We start from the raw sequence: 21861 nt of genomic DNA on the forward strand, positions 1-21861 counted from the left end.
CATTTTCTTATAGCTTAAGCCCATAGCCACCCGTTAATAATCGCAAAATTCATCGTGGTTACAACCTTAATTTTATGCCAATTATGCAAGACCGACATATCAAAAACCAAATTTTCATCAAAATTTAAAATTTCAAAACCCATTATAGTTACATGACTTAAAAACGCCAATTGCTCAGGTACTAATTTTACACTAGTAACTAGTAATCGAGTAAATGAAAGCAGGCTTACCATAAATTATCACCTCATCTTGAAACCTGTCTGGCTTCGATATCCTCAAGCCTCAGGGTAACTGCTCGCTTATGAGCATCAAGACCTTCAACTTCAGCCATTGTTGCTACATATGGTCCAAGTTTTCTCAGCCCTTCTTCTGTGAGAGATTGCACTGTTATGTACTTCAGGAAAGAATCCAATGAAACTCCACCATACATCCTTGCATAACCATAAGTAGGAAGAACATGATTTGTCCCACTTGCATAATCACCAACACTCTCCGGAGTCCACCGCCCTAAAAATACAGAACCTGCAGACGTAATCATTGAACATGTAAATCTAGGATCTTGAATTGTGATCGACGAGACAGAAGAGGTTATCAAGTGAATCTAAAGGTCAAGAAGAAGGAAGCAAAAGGTCTATACTTTGTCATGTTACAAGCCGCATCCAAATTGGTTCTCAACATATTTTAAAAAATAACTAAAAAAGTTCATCCCCGGCCTTCCTATATCATAAGAGAGAGAAACCAACGATAAGACAAAGCCATACCTGCATTCTCAATAAAACCCTCCCACTTCTCTGCATCCTTCACATTGACAATTAGATGCTCAGGTGCATATAAGTTTGAGAATTTGATTGACTGCAACATAAAAATGAAACTTCTAGTTCTGAAACTCGAGCAAAGATATTGATACATCGAAACCTAACTAGCGAGAGGAATTAGGATTTCAGCACAAAATGTAAATTCAAAGAAAACAAAAAAGTGATTGAGGCCTAATTGTTAATTCTTTCAAAGAAGTTATGAACTATGACATATATCACCAGCATTTAAAGCAACGTATGGTTATAGCATTGCGGTACAACTGTTAAGAAAACATGACTAAGCATATATGGTTGTGTTATGTGTCACCTACTTTTGCACATATATAAATACAGGCATAGAGAAAGCCTAACAGTTTGTATTAGTGGTTCTGGACAGGTTGTTTCTCTCCTTTGCTCTTCACTATGCATTTAGTGAGCTGAGACAATACAGAGATGAACATGGATAACAGCACTGACCTCAAGCATATCACGTGCATAAACAATAAAACTGTGGCTCAGGGCTTTAGCAGCAAACTCTCCTCTTGGAAGACTCCGGCACTGTTTGCTGAGTTCCTCCTCTATTGTATTCAGATCCACACCTTCACCAGCAATCACAAGCACAACCTGACTATCAGGGCCATGCTCAGCCTGAAAATTGTAAATTAGTTGCAGATGCATCAGCAGTGTATAAGAAAGCCAAAAAGTTCTTAGGTCAGTGGTATGATGGTGAAGTATAACCTGTTTGAGAGTTAATTCATGCTACCATTTATAATCAGTATATAAAATGCTTCTGTGCTTATATTTCTAATTAATAAAAAAGAGTAGTCCTTGTCTTTCCATATTTTTCAAATAGTAAACCACACGGGTACTAATTAAGGAAGACTGAGACTCAGATAGGCAGATGAGATCGACATCTTAACATTCAATACTTCTTTTCAAAAAAAATCTTAATTTCATGTATTGGTTGATATCTCATAATCTATATATTAATTTTATTATATTTGCAAATACAAAGATAATAGGAATACCCACGTCATGTCATACTTGTTATTGTCATCATGTCAGTATTGCCATATCTCCATCGAGCGAACTTCACAGTAGAAGACAGCGGTTCCAGTTAGCTCTCTCTGTCTATTTACATATGCAACTTTCAAAACAATATGGACATGCTTTATAGTATGTGATCTTTTTTAACTGAATTTTATCCCTAAGTAGTTGCACATAACTTTTATGTATGATTTCCACTGTGTCGCATATAAAAAATTGTATAATATACCTAAATATCAAAGTTAATGCAGATAGCCTACTAAAAGGCCTGGAATACAAGTTCTGCCAAGAGAAAAGGAAAATAGTATTGTCTAACTTAGAGCCATTCATTTCATCAGTTTATAATTATTTTTAAAGATGGTCATAGACTTACTATAATTCTTTATCAGTTGGAAGTGTTAAAGAGTTCTACTGTTTTATTTTAATATGGATGTAATAATGGAAAATTCAAGCAAATTCGTTTACTATTTTTTCTTTTTAATAATGTATGTTTGCTTTTTCAGTCAACCATGCACTTTTTGGTTACCTCTCCCTTCAACGCACTAAAAGCCCCAAGAACTTTTAACTTTTGACCACATTGATTCATACTACATTAGTGAATTGTATTTTGGAATAACAAACATCATAATGTAGAAATCGAAGCTTTTGGACCAAGGTTTAATTGCATAAATTTTAAAAGAGCATGAGATACCTTTCTAAGAGAGTGAAGAGACAAGATAATCTATTCACACTATGAATGTAAATAGCATGTCCAATTTCATATTATAAATTTGCATTTTAGAACTCAGTAAACCTGGGAAAGCAAATCGGCAGCTACATGACGAGGAATTGCATGCTTGTCAGCAATGACTAAAACTTCAGATGGACCAGCTGGCATGTCAATTGCAACCATGGCTTCACTGTTCTGTATAAGATTTTGAACAGTAATATAAAGCAGGATAAGATCTGAAGTTTGAAACACAGCATATGAAGTAAAGGGTGAGAGAGAGAGAGACTTAAAACTTACTTGCAAAATCATTTTTGCAGCTGTGACATATTGGTTTCCAGGGCCAAAAATTTTGTCGACCTACAAAAGCATTAGTATGAACTGATAATAAGAAATTATGCAAAATATTGAACTCTGAAGTATTTTTATTTTATTTTATTTTTGGAAAAGAGAGGGCTAAATTACAAATAATGTTCACCACATTATATATTACTTAATACATCCAATATCTACTTTAAATCTTCAATATGAACAAATTCTGGCATAATATCACAGTCGGTCATTGTGTGTTCAAACCAATAATAATAAATTCTTAATTGAGACATTCAACCTATCAGTGGGTGTGGCTGTGTGTGTGTGGGAAGAAGTGCAAAAGCCACCATGTCAAACCATGAATTTGCGCCAACACAGAATAAGATATACAAGAACTAAATAAATCAAATCCATACAGGCTAACACGTGTAAGTGTGTAACACTATGAGAGGAATAATGCTCAATCTAATAAATATTAACAATAATTTGAATTAAAATTCCAATAAAACAAGAGATAATATTGAGAAGATCCACCTTGGGACAAGTTTCTGTTCCCCAGGCCATGGCAGATATGGCCTACAAGGTCAAAGAATGTCATATTAATCATTGTTTACGTGAATCATAGCTGTGATAATACAAAGAAATAAACATACAATTAAATATAAGAATATCAGTCTCAAATTATAGAAACGGATAAGACAAGGGTGAAACTATCAATATTCAAACCTGAGCTCCTCCAGCTTTGAGGATGTGAGTCACCCCAGCCTTCTTTGCACAATACAGCACCTCCTGCAGGAAAAATATAGGTCAGACACTTACTAACCTCAATTATAATTTTTATACAATATAGCAAGAACCTTGCATATAGTGCCATCCCGAGCTGGAGGAGTTGCAAGAACAATAGTTTTACATCCAGCAATCTGTGCAGGCTGTTATAAAAAATAATAAAAGATCAGCTAGATCTTAAGAGATGAAAATCAATGATGCATCCATAGGATGGTGAACAATACCATGAACTAATTAAATATCAATTCAACTTACAACTGAAAGCATCAAAGCAGTTGAGGGTAAAACAGCAGTTCCCCCTGGAACATAAAGACCCACATAATTAATACTTCTTGCAACTCGCTTGCACTGGACTCCCTGACATTGTCAAAAGAACTCAGCCATGATAGTGAAATGAATTAACTTGCCATAAATATATAAAAGACAGACAAAATTGATCAAAGAACAGCAATGCATATGCAACAACAAGTACCGGTAGAAAAACAAATAATAAAAAAATGTATTATGTACCACTTCTATTCCTATCATCTGTCAGGAGCGAAAAAAAAATATTGCCCCTATTTATTTGTCCAAATAGAAGTTCAACACGACATTAATTATTATTTTTCTACTAATTCCCTTTTGTCTATATTGAAAATTTAAGTACACTTACATTGTTTGAGTAGTCCGAAGGTCAAAGAGTAAGAGAGACTCATTAGTAAAGGGTAAATTAGGAAGTTTACCAAATAATTTCAATAAAATGATTGAATTTCTTTTCTATGTAATTTCTTCTTTCTTTGGACATATAAATAAGAATGAAGGTAGAAGAAATTTATAAGGTCTAGGATTATCTAACAGATAATCCAGCAAGCACCTACTTCTTAACAAGAAGTTTCACAAAAGCATACCAAAACCCACGGATAATACATTACCGTTGTATCTTTCAATTTTCTATTCAATGAAACATAATATACTAAAGAATAAGATCCTATCATACTTCCATGTTCTCAACATTTCTTTCAGGTGTCCTCTGTGCAGCATGAAAGGCGTATATGTTGCTGTAAGCAACATCAAAAGCTTCCTTAACACCTGCATCAAGCTGCAATGAAGAAAGCCAAAGATAACACAAATAATTTCAACAAATAACAGTAAGGTGATACGCATAGTTATAAATAATAAACATACCAGCGGATCTGGAAGATCGGAAACAATTTGAACAATCTTATCCAATTCAGCTTTGTCAAATCTCAAAGTATATCTAAAAAAAAAAAAAAAAACACGTAAAGAAGAGAGGAGGAGGATGATGATGATGATGAAATGAGTAAAGAAGAATAAAGGAACACGAACTCTTTGACAGCAGCGTCACCCCTTTCACGAACATGTTCAACAATGGGGTTGACCTGCAAAGCAAAGCGAGGGAGAAAGAGTGAAAAGGATGGTTTGAGAAAAGAGAGAAAAAGAGTGAAGAGTGAAGGGATAGAGAAGGAGACCAGAGCGAAAATCGAAGAGAAATCGATGCGAGGGCGAGCGATGAGGCTTCGAACCTCAGTATCACTCAGCTTTGACAAATTATATGACTTCATCATCGTAATGCAATATGCTCCTTCGATGCTTGAGTTGCGCTTCACAGTTACACACACCAGCCTTTCTTCTCCTCTTCGGTAATTAATAATTAATCACTTTTTTCCCCATATATAATTAAGTGTTAAGTTGATATCTTTTCTCTGTGAGAAATTTTATTTATGTTATAAAATTATATAGACAACAAAAATATTACAGTTTTTTCTTTTAAGGAAAGGAATTTACAATTTTTTAATAAAAAATTTAGGAGCATAGAGATTTGTTTTTATAATGCAAGAATCTTACTTTTAAGCGATAATAATAATTTTTTCAACACTTAAAAAATAACTGTAAATTTATAACAGTTAAAAATATATGAAATTTTGTAGATGATAAACTACAAACTTGCTAAAATTCTAGATTCCTTTTAAACTCAACTTGTTGTATGTTCGATCTTTTCAATTGAGTCAATCCTCCATGCTATTCTACTCTTTAATATCAAGTATACAACAATCGTTATTATCGTTGTGCTTTAAAATAATAAAGTTATGATATCACAAATTATTTATAATCTACATTCCTTCTCATAACACTATTTCATTTTAATGTAGACTCCATGTAAATTGGTGAAGAAGGTAAAATGCAACTTGTTGTTTTAAAGTTGAAAAAATAGTTAATATCAAGTCATTATTTATTATTTATTAGATTCCATCGTCATAAAGGAGTGTTTCTTTTTCTTTTATGACGAAAATTCAAGCAATCAACCTAAATTATTTGCATGAAATAAGAGATACAACTACTAAAGTAGAGACTAAGAGAATACTACATGCTTTACAATGCCATAATTATGGAGCTTAAGAAAAAAGAAGAGACAATATTAAGTCATAAGAATAAAGTCTAAAAAGAGACAACAAATAAAATTAAATTTTACTTGCTCAAGTCCAAGTACATAAAGATTCAAAAATAAAGTGTAGCCCAAAGAATCAACTTGACCAAATCACTTGAAAATTAAAAATTATTGAGATTTTATGTTATTAGAAACATGTTTAAATTTAAATATTAAGATAAAGATTATCTTAGATTACAATTGAATAAAAATTATCTTAAATTACTTTAAAATAAATATTTAAAATTTTCTTTTTTTATATATAAATAAGAACTATGCAAATCAGAATAATCAAGTTAAATCTCAATACATTTTAGTTTTCTATTGTGAGAGTTTTTGTTTTTTTTTTTTTTTTTTGTTCTTAGTTAAGAAAACTATATTTTATAGCATTAGTACAAGTTGCGACCAGAATCACACACTGATAACTTTTAGTTCTTCCAGCAAGTAGCGAGTAGGATTTAATTCTTATCTTTTCTATCGTGTATCTATTTCTAAGATGATTTTATTATTATTAGTATTATTATTATTTTGTTTTCACATCATTTCCATTAGACCATTATCCTCCAAGTTTCATATATTACATTGTTGGATAAGATTCATTTTATTATCCATCCCTATAATGTCTCTCTCCCATCCTTGCAATCAATTTTTGACTTCAAAAAGAAATTGTCATTAGCTCAAAAAGCAATCATCAAGTAAACTGCTGCTTCATATGAATTGTCTAGGACATCCTTGCTATTTTGGTTGTCTTTAAAAAATCTCCAGCAATAATACCTATAAGAATTGTAAAATCCCAGTGTATGATTTTTTTTTTTAATTATTTGCAATTGTACCATGAAGTTGAGTTACATTCCCTAGCCGAACACTATAATGTACTTAATTACGTTCTTAACAGGCACATTTCTTTTCTTCTTCTTAAGAATATTGATAAGAAAAGATATTCTAAGCTATTATTAGAAAAGGTTAGGACTTCTTCTTTCAGTATTGAAAACTTCAAATCTTCTGGTTCAGAAAGCCTTCATGCTCTCTTTTTCAAATATTTTATCAATTAAATTTATACTATTACTAATTTTTATTTCTTTTATATTTATAAATATTCATATAATATGTGAAATACCTATTAGTATTCTTGTTGGTTAAGATAAAATAATAATAAAGCTTTTGTCTTCATACAATTTTAATTTTTTTTTATATTTTTTGTTTTTTAATTAAATCTCTAAAATATCACTTTTTATTTCTATTTAGTCATTATATATCAGTGATATATCAGCGTGATGTTATTTGCTTTCATAGCTTTTATGTTGACTCAGTTTTGTTATAATATAATACAAAAACAAGATATGTTATTAACAATATTACATTCATTATATTTTTTTTAATGAAGTTTTAGATTATAAGATTAAGATTTTTAAAGTTAAAATTTGAGAATAAAAAGAAACAAAAATATAAAGATCATGTCATTGCGTTAACTCCACATCTTATTATATAAATTAAGTTAAATATCATATAAGTAAATAACAAATGACTAACAAAGAAATTATATGAAAATAACTAATAATTATTAAAAACTTATTTTAAAAAATTAAAGACCAAATAAAAAATTAAAACTAAATATTTACTTTGCATAAATAACTAAAGTTATTAATTTAATTCACTATTAAAACCTAAAAGATTTGTCTAACAATTGGGAAAAATATGACTCTATATAAAGAAAAAGTGTATGTTTAAAGTTATTCCATTTCGAAGAATAAATGTTATAATTTATTATATCAAAGGTTATATAATAATATTCATGAAAGATTATTAGTATAATTGAACATAATTATTTATTCGACTATAATAATCTGATTAAACCAATCCTCATCTTCAATTTTACAGCATATAGTAACTTTTCTACGATAATTATTTGAAGTAATTTTTATTTATTTTTTAATCTCACATACAATTAATAATTTAGCGTCAATCAAGTCCAGCTACAACCTACAACGTCTATAACCCTGCACCATCAATATCAGATTAACGTGTAGATACACTTCCTAACTTCCTTATTAGTACCGTACGAATTGACTAATAAAGCATAAATACACAGTCTCCTGTTTAAATGGGTGAGAATAATCATCAAAATCGGTTCATTATGTTTATGATTCAACCAAATACAAGGCAGATTGCCTTTCCCTTCAATTCGACAATTATCTTTATATCCTTCTACTAAAATCCTATTTTTTATTGTCCATCCTCCACAAAATATCTTGGAGCACTTTATCTAGCAATCAAATCAGACTAGTAAATGAACTGTCAAAACTCAAAAGTCACAAGACATTCTACCTAAATCTCTCAAATCCTCTTTTCCTTCTCTCCTAGCATCCATTCATTTTTGCTTGTCTTCTTTCAAAAAGCCCAGTAATCTCAGTACCTAAAAGAACTGTACAAGTATCATCACACTATAGTTTTTTTAATTATTTGTTTCCACTATTCCATTCCCATATTACATTATAATGGTGTTCAATATCAGTATGCTTTAGTACATCATCTTCAAGGTTCCATTCCCTTTTAAACACAGCAATCTGTGAAGCAAAGCCAGGTTCAACATCAGCAGAACCACCAACCCCACTAAACTCCACATTGTAATTGTGTCGTGCAGCTAACTCAGATGCCCATTGTCTGAACTGCTCTCTGGTCCACTCAAATTTGTGGTCATGATTGCGAAACTTACATGATTGTAAGAGGCTTTGATCGTCTGATTCCTCATGTTGTTCTTGGGTTGGAGGATTCGACTTCTGGAGCACTACATTGTATTCAAAATTTGGGGTAGAAACAATGAGAATCCTAGGACAAAAACAACTTAATGCCACATCCCCAAATAGACAAGCTTGGTCTTCATGCATATGTTCAATCACCTACATTGATTCAACGTTTGACATCAGTTGATTCATAGATCTAAATATTGTAGCATGAGGAAAATATTAAGTCGCTCGGCACTGGAACATGACACATGATGACAGTAGTTGCATAATACACAAAGTAATTCAATTAGTTACAATGAAGCACATTTCCATTGAATTAGTGCAGACTGCAGAAAATAACAAGATATGGATATATACAATTCTAAGTGATAATAATGCAAAATTGCTTGACTGCTTGTTCATGCGTTGGATAATAATGATAAAGAGCACACTAGCAGCATAACGGTTAATTAAGGCTAAGGTGCTTGAACTAGGTTGTGTAGATGAATGCTGCAAATGTGTGTATATACCATGATACCAGTGACTGCAGTCACTACACAGAAATAAAAAAAAAAAAAATTAGATATCATCAGAAATACTCTTCTTCTCCTCCAATCATACCAACTAATTTCATCATGTGTAACTGTTCCACATGATTCTCTTCCATTCCATATTTGCAATTTGAATGGAAGTGGTAAACTGAAATTTTCAGAAGTCAAATAATTGTTCGTGACTTTAAATTTCCAGGGTTCAAAGTCAAACTCTTTTACTACGTATCTGACATGAAGATAATTTGATTCCAGTTAAGATTATATTGGTATAAATTTGTTAAGCATAGCATGGTCATAACAAGAAATCATCTAACACAGTGCAATTTAATATATTAAACCCAAGTTTCAGGCAGCAAACTTATTTGTCAGATAGTACACACATTCTCAGTTCAACACTAATCAAACCATACATAATAGATTATTTACTAGGAGAGAGAATGATGTTACATTAGGTCACACCATATCAAAATGAAGTCAGCAGTAGCAGAATATATAGTAGATTGTGAAATACCTCTAAACAAGTACCAATATCAAATCCATGCAACCTGGAACAAAAATTTGTAATTGAACCTTCATAAAGAACTACGGATTTTATGCTTGTCCATTGCACACCAGCATCTGAATTTGTGACTAGTTTTGAATTAAGTACCTGCAGAATTCATGCACAGAAAACCAAGCAGCTTTACTAACAAAGAAATTTCAAATTTATATGCAAGAATAAATTATCAATAAAATTATGATGCCTGTTTCCTACACACAGAAACAGCTCCTCCATGACCAAGATCTCTAAAATCAAAAGGCTGTATGTATTAATCAAGCATCCAACATAATCTTTAACTAATTTCATAAACAATATTTCCATACTTGTCAGAAGCTACTTTAGTCAAAGACATCATCCTCCAACATTAAAATATTTCCCTCAACTTAAAAAAAGGCACATCCATGGTATTAAACAAAAATGATAAAATAGTATGACCAATTACTTTGAAATCCCAAAAATTATGGACAACATTATACAGATAGCAACAAATCACTAACTATATGTGATGAACTAATAACTAACATATTACATAATGGACATGATAACAGCCCTCTCAAATTATACAAAGTTTTGGTACACAAAATAACATTTATCACTTTGGCATATTTTAACACTAATCAAAGCTATCTTGTGCAGACAAGGCTCCTGATATTATACTTTTTGAACAACAGAACCTAGTTCTTTCTTGTACATCTCTAAGCATAAACTCTAGGGACTCTAAAAAGACAAAATTGAAATTTGTTGTATGAAGGTGCATGTGACCTTTGCAGCACGGGCAAGACCCTTCTGTGAAATATCAACACCAGCAATTTTCTCTAAAGATATTGGATAGTTTAATAATGCTTCCAACAAGCTTCCAGATCCACATCCAAAATCAACCTGTGATGAAAGATAAATCAAATTTACAACTCAGATTAACCAAAGAAAACCAAAGATGAGATGATTTTGCACACCAATGTAGTAGCATGGGATTCTATGATATGTTGCACTGCAAATTCCACCCGTTGTTTTGAAAGTGGAGGGCTGAAAAGAGCTTGCTCCATTCTTTCCTCAGGAGGTTCTGCAACCTTGGTCAAACCTATTTCATACTCCATATAGCAATCTTCTGAAAAATAAGAATATAAATCCTACACAGTCAGCAATATAGATTCAGCAATTTAGCCACATGCTGACCAAAGAACATTTTTTTTTCTATTGAGGGGGTGACAGAGAAAGTAACTCACTACAAGATAGCAAGGCAAGCATTTTGACTGAATCACCAGCTGAAGCAAAAATCAAATCAGAAGTGAGTAAGTTTGTAGTGAAATAAGCATGCTGGCCAACAGACATCTGCATCACAACCTCCTCAACATAGGAAATCACAGCACCAACCCCCACCTCAAACTCAAACTCATTACAAACTTCAATAACTTCTTTTATATTCTCACCCTCCACGACCAAAGAAACTGAATATCTTATACAAGGTAAAGATCCACTGCATGGACAGTTGCCAGAATCTGAACCCTCAATGTTTAATGAGCGTACTCCAGTTTTAAGAGCATCATATGATGAATTCATATAAATTGATTCAACTAATTTATTGCATCGAATTCCATCAAGCTGACCGTTGTGAATTGATTGACCGTCAAAAATCTCTCTGAAAATGGTTTCAGAACAAATCTGAACCTCGAAGTTGTCTCCAGTCTCATCAAGCTGCTCAAAAGGAACAATCATACTCTTAAAATACTTGTTCATCCATGATAGAAGGGTCAAGGAAGCATTCTGAATAGCATCATTCTGTTTCTTATAACAACCCTTGGGGGAACACTGAAGTATTAAATCTCCAAACCTAGATGTTAACTTTATTTCACATTTAAACACCTCTGAATCTAAATGCTTTGAATTTGTGGCTACAGAGGCCCCATTGACACATTCAATCATATTCATGCCAGATGCTGCAACCTTCAAATATGATTCTGATGATTCAGATGGTGTTTTGAAAGGATGAATAATGGAAAAGAGAGGTTCAGACAGACGGTGCTGGCGGCAAAACATACAAAGTATATCCCTGGGAAGAGATCCTTTCCAGTTTGCTCTTGTGGTGAATCTTGAAGGCAACTCAGCTGTGAGGATTGCCTCCCTGGATAATTTATAAATGCCAGCAGGGGTCTTCCCTAGAAGCATCCTGTGAAGGCAATCTTACAAAAAATTATTAAACAATGCAAACTTATGCAATTTGGCAGGCAGAGGTAGAAATTGAAAACTTTTTCCCCCCAAAAAAATAAATTACAAGTCCTGTTGTCCAAAAAAAATTTGACAAATGCAGAATTCATGGACAAAATTAAACTGTGTACAAGTCTCAAAAGGGTCAGGAATATGAGAAACTAAAATCGGAAGAACAGGAAAACTTAGTCTAATAAAAAGGACTCTAGTATTATAAACGTGCAGTTTGCAGAGACATCAGGAAATTTTTATCTATCAAAATTATTTAATAAACAACTGATTATTATCGTTGTCATGCATGATATGCCACACCTCAACCCAGAAAACCAAACAAGGACAAAAATATATCAAACACAGACATACCCACTGAAATAGAACTTTAATTTCATTGAATAGCTCCGTTTATTAACAATGATGCTGATATCCATGGGATATCAGTTCAGGAACAATTCTTTACAACCATAGAAGAAGAAAATAGTAAAAGAAAACATATTATGGTACTTCAAGGGAATGCTTCCCCACTGCCCAAAGATCCGTCCTTGCTCAATTACTAGATAACTCCACTGGAAACCCTCCCTCTGTTTTATCCTAGCTACCCATGTTTCTCATTCATTCCCAGGCCTCTTGCCATGTAAGCATGATCGTTACACCCATTTCCTTCTTTTGCTCCTTGTTTCTCTTTCCTAACTATTCTCTTTTTTATTGCTTTCTTAACTTCTGTAATTATAGGGTCCTTAACAAACACCTACAGAAATTACTGCTTACATAGATTGACCATAAGTTTGTCAGAATAAATAGACCAGAACAAGGTAGACAGAATTTTCAGCAGTGTGATAGTTTAGAGGCACAATTTCTAAGTTCAAACAAATGATACAACAAATGGGTAAAGAGGAAATTTTCTAAGAAAAAAACCAACAGAAATTTTTAGTGAAGTTCTGCAAAAACAAAACGCACTTCGACTGGCAACTGTGATACAGCAAAAGTGCATGACATGATGATAACAGATCTCCTTTTAATCAAGTATTACTTGAAAATAAGGTTGACTATTATCCAATAAACAATTCAACAAATCTTTTGAATTTAAAGAGACCTGTAATACAACTGAACCGTGACATCCTCATAGAAGAGATCTCTAGATTTTCGTGTATATCCAATGGATGCTAATATGGCATCTCCAAATATATCTTGCCCGGATAAGTAACTTGCCCTTAAATTCAGAGACCCCTCAGAATAAAGACTTTCTTTTCCATTTGACACTATAGAAGATGGATCCAGTGCATATGAATTAGGAGCAGCAAAAAACAGCCTCATCTCAGAAGAAGCTTTACCCAAATTTCTGAAGAGCCCCACAGGTCAAGAATAAGTTAGAAAGCAATAATCAATGCTAAGAAAGTTTTCTGTAATTTCATCATACCTTGAAATCAGAACATTGGCAGCATCTTCAAAACCAAGTTCATTTGCAATGATATCAAGGTAGTATTCTTTTAAAGAAATATGAAGAGTCACTGCTTCAATAGATTGCTCCACTGAACTAGGAATGCGTATGGCAGCAACCTGAAGGCATTCCTGTGAACCATCTTCCTTCATCAATGACTCTATAATGTCTTGCGGATATGGACTCTGCTTTCTAATCCAGAGATGCTGCTCAGAAACAACAAGAGACTCATGTAACTTTGTACTGGCGGCCCTCATTATGTGCCCAATAACCAAAAGTGAGTTTGACTCCACCTCTGGATTAATACATCTACACAAGCTAAAAAGCTTTGCATCATACGCAGCGATAACAGAAATAGGAACCAATCCGCAAAGATCACCTTTCCTCCACAAACATGCCCGAATGTGACCACTGAGTGGATGATCACATATAAGAAACTGTAGAAGTGTTGAATGGTGTCAAAAATGGTATCAGATTGAATTAAAATTCACAAACAGATAATATTGGGACAACTTAGCATCAAAACTAAATTTCCTTTTGACTATTTTGTCACCAATAATAGCTAACCAAAACAATTGTACATATCTTACCAAAATTAAATTATAAAAGGAAAAAAATCATAAATAAAGTATATATAAAGAATTCATAGAATTTAGTGTTTCCCAACTAGAAATGTCCACAACGTTTAGGGATCACACCAACTCTAAAAGAAATATTTAGTTTCTACTAAACAATTTGGTAGAACGACAAAAATATAGCATTTTCATCTAATCCTCCACTTTTTACGGTTAAAATTTTCCCAGGATAGAGGACCAGACCTTTATCATTGTCATTCACCACTTAAACCTTGATATTCAATAACTTGAAATGGAATAGTGTACAGAGTACATAGTATACAATTACGATGTTGGTGAGGTAGTTGTAGTTCAAACATTTTCATCAAATGTCTTGATTACTAACTAAATTGAAAGCTACCTACAGATCACTCTAGCAATTAGAACCATAGTAGTCAATCCCAAATAACAACGCAAAGTGGCTGACCTCAAAAATGCTATAGTGGGTAGCAGGATGACTGCTATTTTAAAGTTTTAAGATACCTTCAACATACATTATACTACACACACACATATATATGCTGAAAAAAAAAATAATACCCAAATTAAAAATATTCATAATTATTAATCAAAATTTGAGTTTGAGAACTTAATAGCACCCATCAATAACACTAAATTAAGGAATTGCCGAACAATTGGGCAAACATGGGTTGGGTATTGCTGAAAATTGCATGAGTGCATTGCAAAAGGACCCAAACAGAGGTGGGTCTTACCAGAAAGAGCTTGATCTTGCTGGAAAAAGAACTAAAGAGAGGTGGTTTTCACTGGAGATGCCACGTACGACCAAAAACCAGCTGGAAATGAAGAAAACCACTGGATTCCAGCCAAAAATAATGGTAACCTGCTCAAAATTTCACTAAAACAAGGGGTTGTCAAAGTCAATGGCTACTAGGGTTGGAGCCTTGGGAGCATGCAAAAGAAGAACCCTGACCCTAGGGGTCTACTAAGGTAGTAATATGTAAAACGAGGGTAAAATCCCAAGATTTCTCCGGTAAACCAGGTTGAAACAATTTAAAATTGAGGCAAAATGGGCTTTTTCATCCAATGGCAAAATAGCGGCTGGGATGGCCATGAAATGCCACGGAAGCAGCCACGAGTCCACGACAACAAAATGCAACACAATAGGGTGACCGTGGAGCACCAAGGGGCCACTCCACAACAGTGCTAAAGCGCACTACTAACAACTCTTATTAGAACCTCCAAATATAGACAAATATTTATTAAAAAAAATGATTTATAGTAGGGATTGTCAAGTGAAACAAAAGAGGAGCTGGAAGATTCTTTTTGCAGCCAACTAAATAAAACAACAACGAAACCTTATCTCACTAGATGGGATCAGCTACATAAATCACATAATGTTATTGAGCTCAGTCAAAAACAAAATTTCCATAGATATAATTAATCAAAATGTTTCTTTTAATAACTTCTTATAAGGTTCTTTTAGATCTCCTTTTACCCCTTTTTACAAAGCTAAAAGCCATGTAATTCACACACCTCACTTGTGTCTCCTAAGTTTTTCTCTGCACATGACCAAATCATTTTTCGGCTATAAGTGTTACTCCAATATTCTCACGTATATTACAATTCATATCATGTATTTTCTCTGCATCCACTCATCCACCTTATCATTCTCATTTTTTTCACTTTCACTTTTTCTCATGTTATTCTTGTAAGTCCAAATGTTCACTACCATATAAAATAGTTAATCGTATTGCAATATGATAAAATTTCTCTTTTAGCTTCATAAATACTTCATGGTTACAAATAACTTTATAATATTTGTTCTCACTTTAACCACCCAACTTGAATTCTATGAATAACATCTTTATTAATTTTTCTATCATTTTTTGAATTCAATCACAAGTACCTCAACTTGAAAATTTGTAATATAATATCATCCCAAATTTTAACTTTCAATACATATTTTTTATTAAACTTACAATGCATATAATCTATCTTACTTCTTCAAATAAAAATCTTAAGATTTTAAAGTCTCTCTTCATATCTCAAGTCTAGTATTAACCTCTTCTTTTAAATTCTCAAGCAATATTACATCTTTCACAAAGCATGCATTTAAAGATAATATTTTGTATGTATTTGTAAGCATATATAGAACTAGATCAAATAAATAAAGGTTCAAAACAAAGTCTTGATGTAAACATATTCCTATTTAGAAATTATTAGATGCACTTCCAGAAGTTCACATACACTTAATTACCCTTCTTGCCCTTCCCCCCCCCCCCACCCCCACCCCCCACCCCCCACCCCTCCTCTCTCTTAATACATTCTTGTATAATTGAATATATGTTACACAAACTTCTTTCTTTTTTAAAAACCTTGCATACCACTTCTCTTGACACACAATCATATGTTTTTTTCAAGTTGATAAAAATTATACATAAGTCATTTTCTTTGGAACAATATTTTTTCATCATCTTTTGTAACAAATATATAGCTTTTGCTGTAAACTTGTCTAGCATAAAACCAAATTGGTTTTCTATAATTTTAGTTTCATTCCAAAATTTAAGTTCAATTACCTTTTTTCACAACTTCATAATGTGACTTATAAGTTTAATTCCCCAATAATTTCAACAATTTTAGATGTCACTCTTGTTTTTGTATATGGGAATCAAAATGTTCTTCCTCCATTCATCTCACATATTCTTAAATTTAAAAATCATTCTTAAATTTAAAAATCTCATTAAAGGAGCTTAATGAGTCACCCGTCCTTGTTCTTACTCAAACTTCAATTGGAATATTATCAAAACCAACCATTTTACAATTGTTCACCCTCTTAAAAATTCTATTACTTCTCCAACTTGAATCCTACAGTAATATGTCAAATTAGATCATTCACTTGCACTTTCAACTCTGCTATATTTTCATTTACTCCTTATTCATTCATAAAAAGTTTATAGAAATATTTCTTACATCTGTCTTTGATGTCTTGATGCAAAACCAATTTTTTTTCTTCTTCACCTTTAATGCATCTAACTTGATTTAAATCTCTAAATGTTTTTCCTCTACCTTTGGAAAACTTATAAATCTTTCTTTTACCATACTTTGTCCTACCATCTTGATATTCAAAAGTCTTAGAACATATTTCACTCACTATTTTTCTTGTCTTGTTTCTTGCATATCAACACCTTGCCTAATTTTTAAAATTGTTGCATGTATACAAAGTTTTAAAACACATCTTCTTATCTCTAATATTCTCTTGCACACTTTCATTCCACTATCATAATTCCTTGTCGTTTGGTCCAAGACTAGTTCAATGCCTCAAACTCCATCTATGGCACCACAGCCAATCACAAGCTCGGGTACAAGTGGAGGATTGTGTTAGGCCTTTGGTAGTCAATGTAAAACTTGTCCAAACCTTTTACATGGTTAACCAACTAAATACAACAAAATAATTTGACTACAGAACAGGTATTGTAATCAATATACATGATTTTCATTACTAACAATATGCATCACTTAATACACTCGATAATTAAAAATAGTTTACCTACTTTTTCTGAAAATAAGTATTCAACTCGAACAACCAAACTTTCCTGTGCTTCCTGCGGAGTGGGATCAACAGTCTCTGTACAAATGCCAAGCTGCAAAAGAGTAATTAAAAGTTGTAGATGTAGAATTGTGAAAGTTAAAATGCAGTAATCCACAATACAAGGAAAACACTTAAATAGTATATGTAACAATATAAAGCCAATTCCTGTGTAGTAAAAATTTATAAGAAAATATCTAAGCAGGAAGCATACATTTTAACAAAGTGTAACCAAAGAATCAGTATTAGGAAAATATTTATTTGCTTATCCAAAATAGTTTGAAACAATTAGTCAGAATAAAATACTATCCAGCTCACATAAAAAATGCATTTAATAAGGGTACTGGCCTAAAAAGTAAAAAATACCATCCAAAGAGAAGTTCCAGGACTTAAATTCCAGCAAAAATGCTTCCATTTGTAACGTGATAGCCCATCTATCAATTTTTTCCAATTTCTTGCATACACCCATGTTCTAGTTTAAACCATCTTGAAATTGGACTAAATTGACTAATCACTTTAGCATAAAAATATTTATTTGCTTATCCAAAATATTTTTGAAAAAATAGTTTGAAACAATGAGTCAGAATAAAATACTATCCAGCTCACATAACAAATGCATTTAATAAGGGTAATGACCTAAAAAATAAAAATACCATCCAAAGAGAAGTTCCAGGACTTAAATTCCAGCAAAAGCTTCCATTTGTAACATGATAGCCCATCTATCAATTTTTTACAATTTCTAGCATACACACATGTTCTCGTTTAAGCCATGTTGAAATTGGACTAAATGTTCACTGTAGCATTATACGATAATATAACAATCAAAAAAGCAATTATGATGTAGGAAGTAAATTGATACATTACACAAGCATGGTCTTATTACTAAAAAGACTTCCCTAGTTATACTTGAAAACTCAAGAGAAAGATTCGCATATATAGCAATCTCAGAGTGGTGGCAATGGCATTGACATTCTCAAATGAAACAAAACACACCCTACCCCTTCAGCCACTATCATCTTCAAAGCAGGACTTAAAATAAAAATAATCGTCAATAACCAAATGTACCAGAATTAGTAATTTACTAGTTCCATTTCTTCTTGCTAGCTTATCAAGCACTTGTTTGAATTAACTATAAAATTCAAAAGGCAAGTGATATAAGACTGTACCTATATTTTAACTAAGGTCCAATTTGAGTAAGCTTTTAGATTAGTTGTTATAGGAGAAGAAAATCAATGTAAAAAATGAATAAAACTTCCTTCATAAGTTAAAAGCAACTTGCCTTCTCAAGTTTTAAAGAAGTTAAATGAGAGAATTTCTAAAAAAAATAGAGAATCATAAGTAACTTGTAACTTATGAGAGGAGTTAATTCATTTTACTACTTAATTTTTTACTTCTATAAGTACTTATTAATTTACTAATAAATTTATCCAAACTGGGCCTATCTGTGACTGAAGAAGAAATAAATGAGCTTCTTATCATGAAAAACATAGACAGATTTAATAGAAAGCAGAACACCTGAGTGATACCTTCTCTATAGCAATCTCTGCCGCAGATTGCTCAGCATCCTTCTTTTTCTTAAAGGTCCCCGAAATGACAGAAAGTTCTGGAAGCTGCAATGTACAACGATAAAGGCAGGGTCCCGTCTGTGGAATACTCAATCCTGGACATTCAGTTTGATCATCCTCCTTCACTTCCTCTACCATGTAGCAAGCCTTATTGCCAAATTTTTGGTGTATTATAGCCTTAGGTGTAAGGGTTGATTTTTTTGGTGCATCAACAACAGGCCCTTTTGTTTCCATGAGAAAAAGCCCACAGCATCCAAAATCCTTGAAAACCAAAAATATTAAAAATAGATCACACAAGAACTCGTCTATCTCCTACATACTTGAAACTTGATATCCTCAGATCAACGATAAAACGCTTTTAAGAGTTAACTAGCATAAAACGTAGATTGTTCAGAATAAATGAAATATATACATTAGCCTTCATTTTCCCGAAGGGATAGTAAAATCTTGAAACAGAAGGACGAGTTGAATGCAATAAATTAGAACCTAATTTATTCTTCAACCAGTATTTGGGGGTGGGGGGAACCAAACCCTCAATCATAAGTATCACAAAAGTATAACATGGGTAATTAAAAGTTAATCCAAACTAATTTTTCCAGAAAACTCTTATACATTTTCACCAATACACACATAAAGTTTATAAACAAAAAAGCAAGTCATTTTCAGTTGCCAAATGCATAAGAACTATGTTACTCTAGTCCAAATATATTTTACAAAATTTCTGATAACAACTAGAAAAAGAAAATCGCTAAACTCCATTTTGTAGCCGATTACCAGCAAAAGGGACAATGTCTGTACTGGCGCCAAAATTGGAATTAAATATTAAAAAGAAAAAGGCTTCGCTCCCATTCTATTGAAACAACGAATTGTTATAACAGCGAAAATGAATCCCAAACGTCGATAATGATCCTAATAAAATAGCATCAAATGTCGACCAGCATCAAACAAAAATATATCGCTGAAATTAAGAGCGGAATTTTAAAGCGAGTGAGGGGGGAAGAATCAGAATTTAGAAGCAAGTTGAGAACGTAAAAGCGCTTCTAAGCAATTACATTTGAACATTTAAAAAGAAAGTGACGCGATGGTACCTTCCTTGAGTTGAGAGCGCGTGCAATGGGGTTTGGAAAGAGATGGAGAGGGAATGATAGTTATTGTTGTGTTGTATTAATATAAGAATCAAGTGAGGGGAAGAGAAGAGGGAAAGCTTTTGGGTCTCTCTAGTCACTGCCAAGTCCAAGCGGAATCATGTGCTAACTTGCTAGTTAAGTTTTAACCATTTTCTTCTTCTTCTTCTTTTAATACGTGGGATTTCTGTTCTGCTCCAATCATCTTTTTGATATTTTTAGTCCGATAATTTTTTTTAGGTTTAATTGTGTTCTTCTAATGTTCAACTTTGTGCTCTTAATAATATTTCATTTGAATTTAATTTTATATTTTTTAATTATTACAATCAAATTCTTTTATTAATAGTTTTTAACCTAATTTTTAATATCATTGTTTTTATTTAAAATATCAACAAAATACACTTATTAAACTATTTTTTTCTCTCAAAAACTCACTGATTATAAAATTACATTTTATTTTAAAAAATCTCAAAATTTTATTCTTTGAAATCATACTGTCACTTTTTATAAAATATTTTTTTCATAATTTTTTTAACTTTTAAATTTTGAAAGTATAAATTTATATCCTACAGTCGAAAACCTCGACATATATAAATAGAAAATAGAGAAATGAAGGCTTTTAATTAGACTAAAGAATGACTTAATTATAACAATTATGAAAAAGAAATATTAAATTTAAATAAAAAGTTATCGAAATAGCAAAATTAGAATTTAACTATAATAGAAAGTTCAAAAGTATAGTTAATGTATTTTACTATAACTCAGACTAGCGACTAACTTAAATTGAACTTAGAGTTTAAACGAGTGTATAGATTTAAACCAATACATATAGATACATCATACAATTTTATAATTAAAAAATAAAAACCAAAGGATGTTTTAGTTTGATCTTTATATAAAAAGAATATTTCATATATACATCATATAAACACTAAAATTTTAATTAATAGTTTTATAATTTATATTTATGCCCTAAGTTTACTAATGTTGTGTGTAGCTTATCTAAATTTTTCATATATAATTTTGTGTGAACATTGAATCAAAATAAGTTCATTCAAATTGTAAATACAAATGTTGTATTTCCATGTGTTTAACTTATCTCAACTTCCATACATTAATACATTACTCATGTTTTTCATGATAAAATTAAACTTAAGAATTTAAAAATATAAGATTTGGTTAATTTTATATTTTAAAATAAAAAAAGAACATGTTATTATGAAAAATATATAATGAAATATAAGTTAAATATAAATATATATATATATATATAATAAACAATACTATAAGTGGAATAGCAAAAAAAATAATACTATAAGTGTAAATAAATATAAATTATTAACATAAAGTAAAAAAAAATTAATGTGATAAATAAAATTGAAGTAATTTTCACTACTATTTTAAACAAGTTTTATCAATGACATTTTTTTAATATATCAATTGTATAAGTTAAAGAAATAAAAACTTGTATAGCATATGTTAAATGAAA

General features: G+C 31.7%; 2 protein-coding genes across 3 annotated transcripts; both read right to left on the bottom strand.

The window, feature by feature from the left end:
- Positions 1-118: 118 nt before the first annotated feature.
- Positions 119-5221, bottom strand: LOC113857441 (histidinol dehydrogenase, chloroplastic-like). Its single transcript, XM_027489332.1, has 13 exons — positions 5115-5221; positions 4972-5024; positions 4810-4882; positions 4622-4723; positions 3901-4002; positions 3717-3788; positions 3586-3648; positions 3394-3435; positions 2848-2907; positions 2635-2745; positions 1272-1442; positions 762-852; positions 119-522 (listed from the first exon to the last, which is right to left on the bottom strand). The coding sequence occupies exons 1-13, from the start codon at positions 5208-5210 to the stop codon at positions 245-247; spliced, it is 1314 nt and encodes a 437-aa protein (XP_027345133.1). The 5' UTR covers positions 5211-5221; the 3' UTR covers positions 119-244.
- Positions 5222-8205: 2984 nt separating this feature from the next.
- LOC113858082 (small RNA 2'-O-methyltransferase) lies at positions 8206-20475 on the bottom strand. 2 transcript variants are annotated; one of them, XM_027490536.1, is made up of 11 exons: positions 20337-20475; positions 19210-19509; positions 17649-17738; positions 13502-13959; positions 13178-13423; positions 11313-12049; positions 11109-11147; positions 10839-10990; positions 10648-10764; positions 9856-9993; positions 8206-8967 (listed from the first exon to the last, which is right to left on the bottom strand). In XM_027490536.1, exons 2-11 carry the CDS (start codon positions 19480-19482, stop codon positions 8527-8529), a joined length of 2691 nt encoding a protein of 896 aa, XP_027346337.1. In that variant the 5' UTR covers positions 19483-19509; positions 20337-20475; the 3' UTR covers positions 8206-8526. The 2 variants fall into 2 exon arrangements, with proteins under 2 accessions (XP_027346337.1, XP_027346336.1); XM_027490535.1 differs by having other exon boundaries at positions 11109-12049.
- Between the last annotated feature and the right edge of the window lie 1386 nt (positions 20476-21861).

This window comes from Abrus precatorius, unplaced genomic scaffold (assembly GCF_003935025.1).
Source record: "Abrus precatorius isolate BTA unplaced genomic scaffold, Abrus_2018 Scaffold2, whole genome shotgun sequence".
NCBI classification, from domain to species: domain Eukaryota; kingdom Viridiplantae; phylum Streptophyta; class Magnoliopsida; order Fabales; family Fabaceae; genus Abrus; species Abrus precatorius.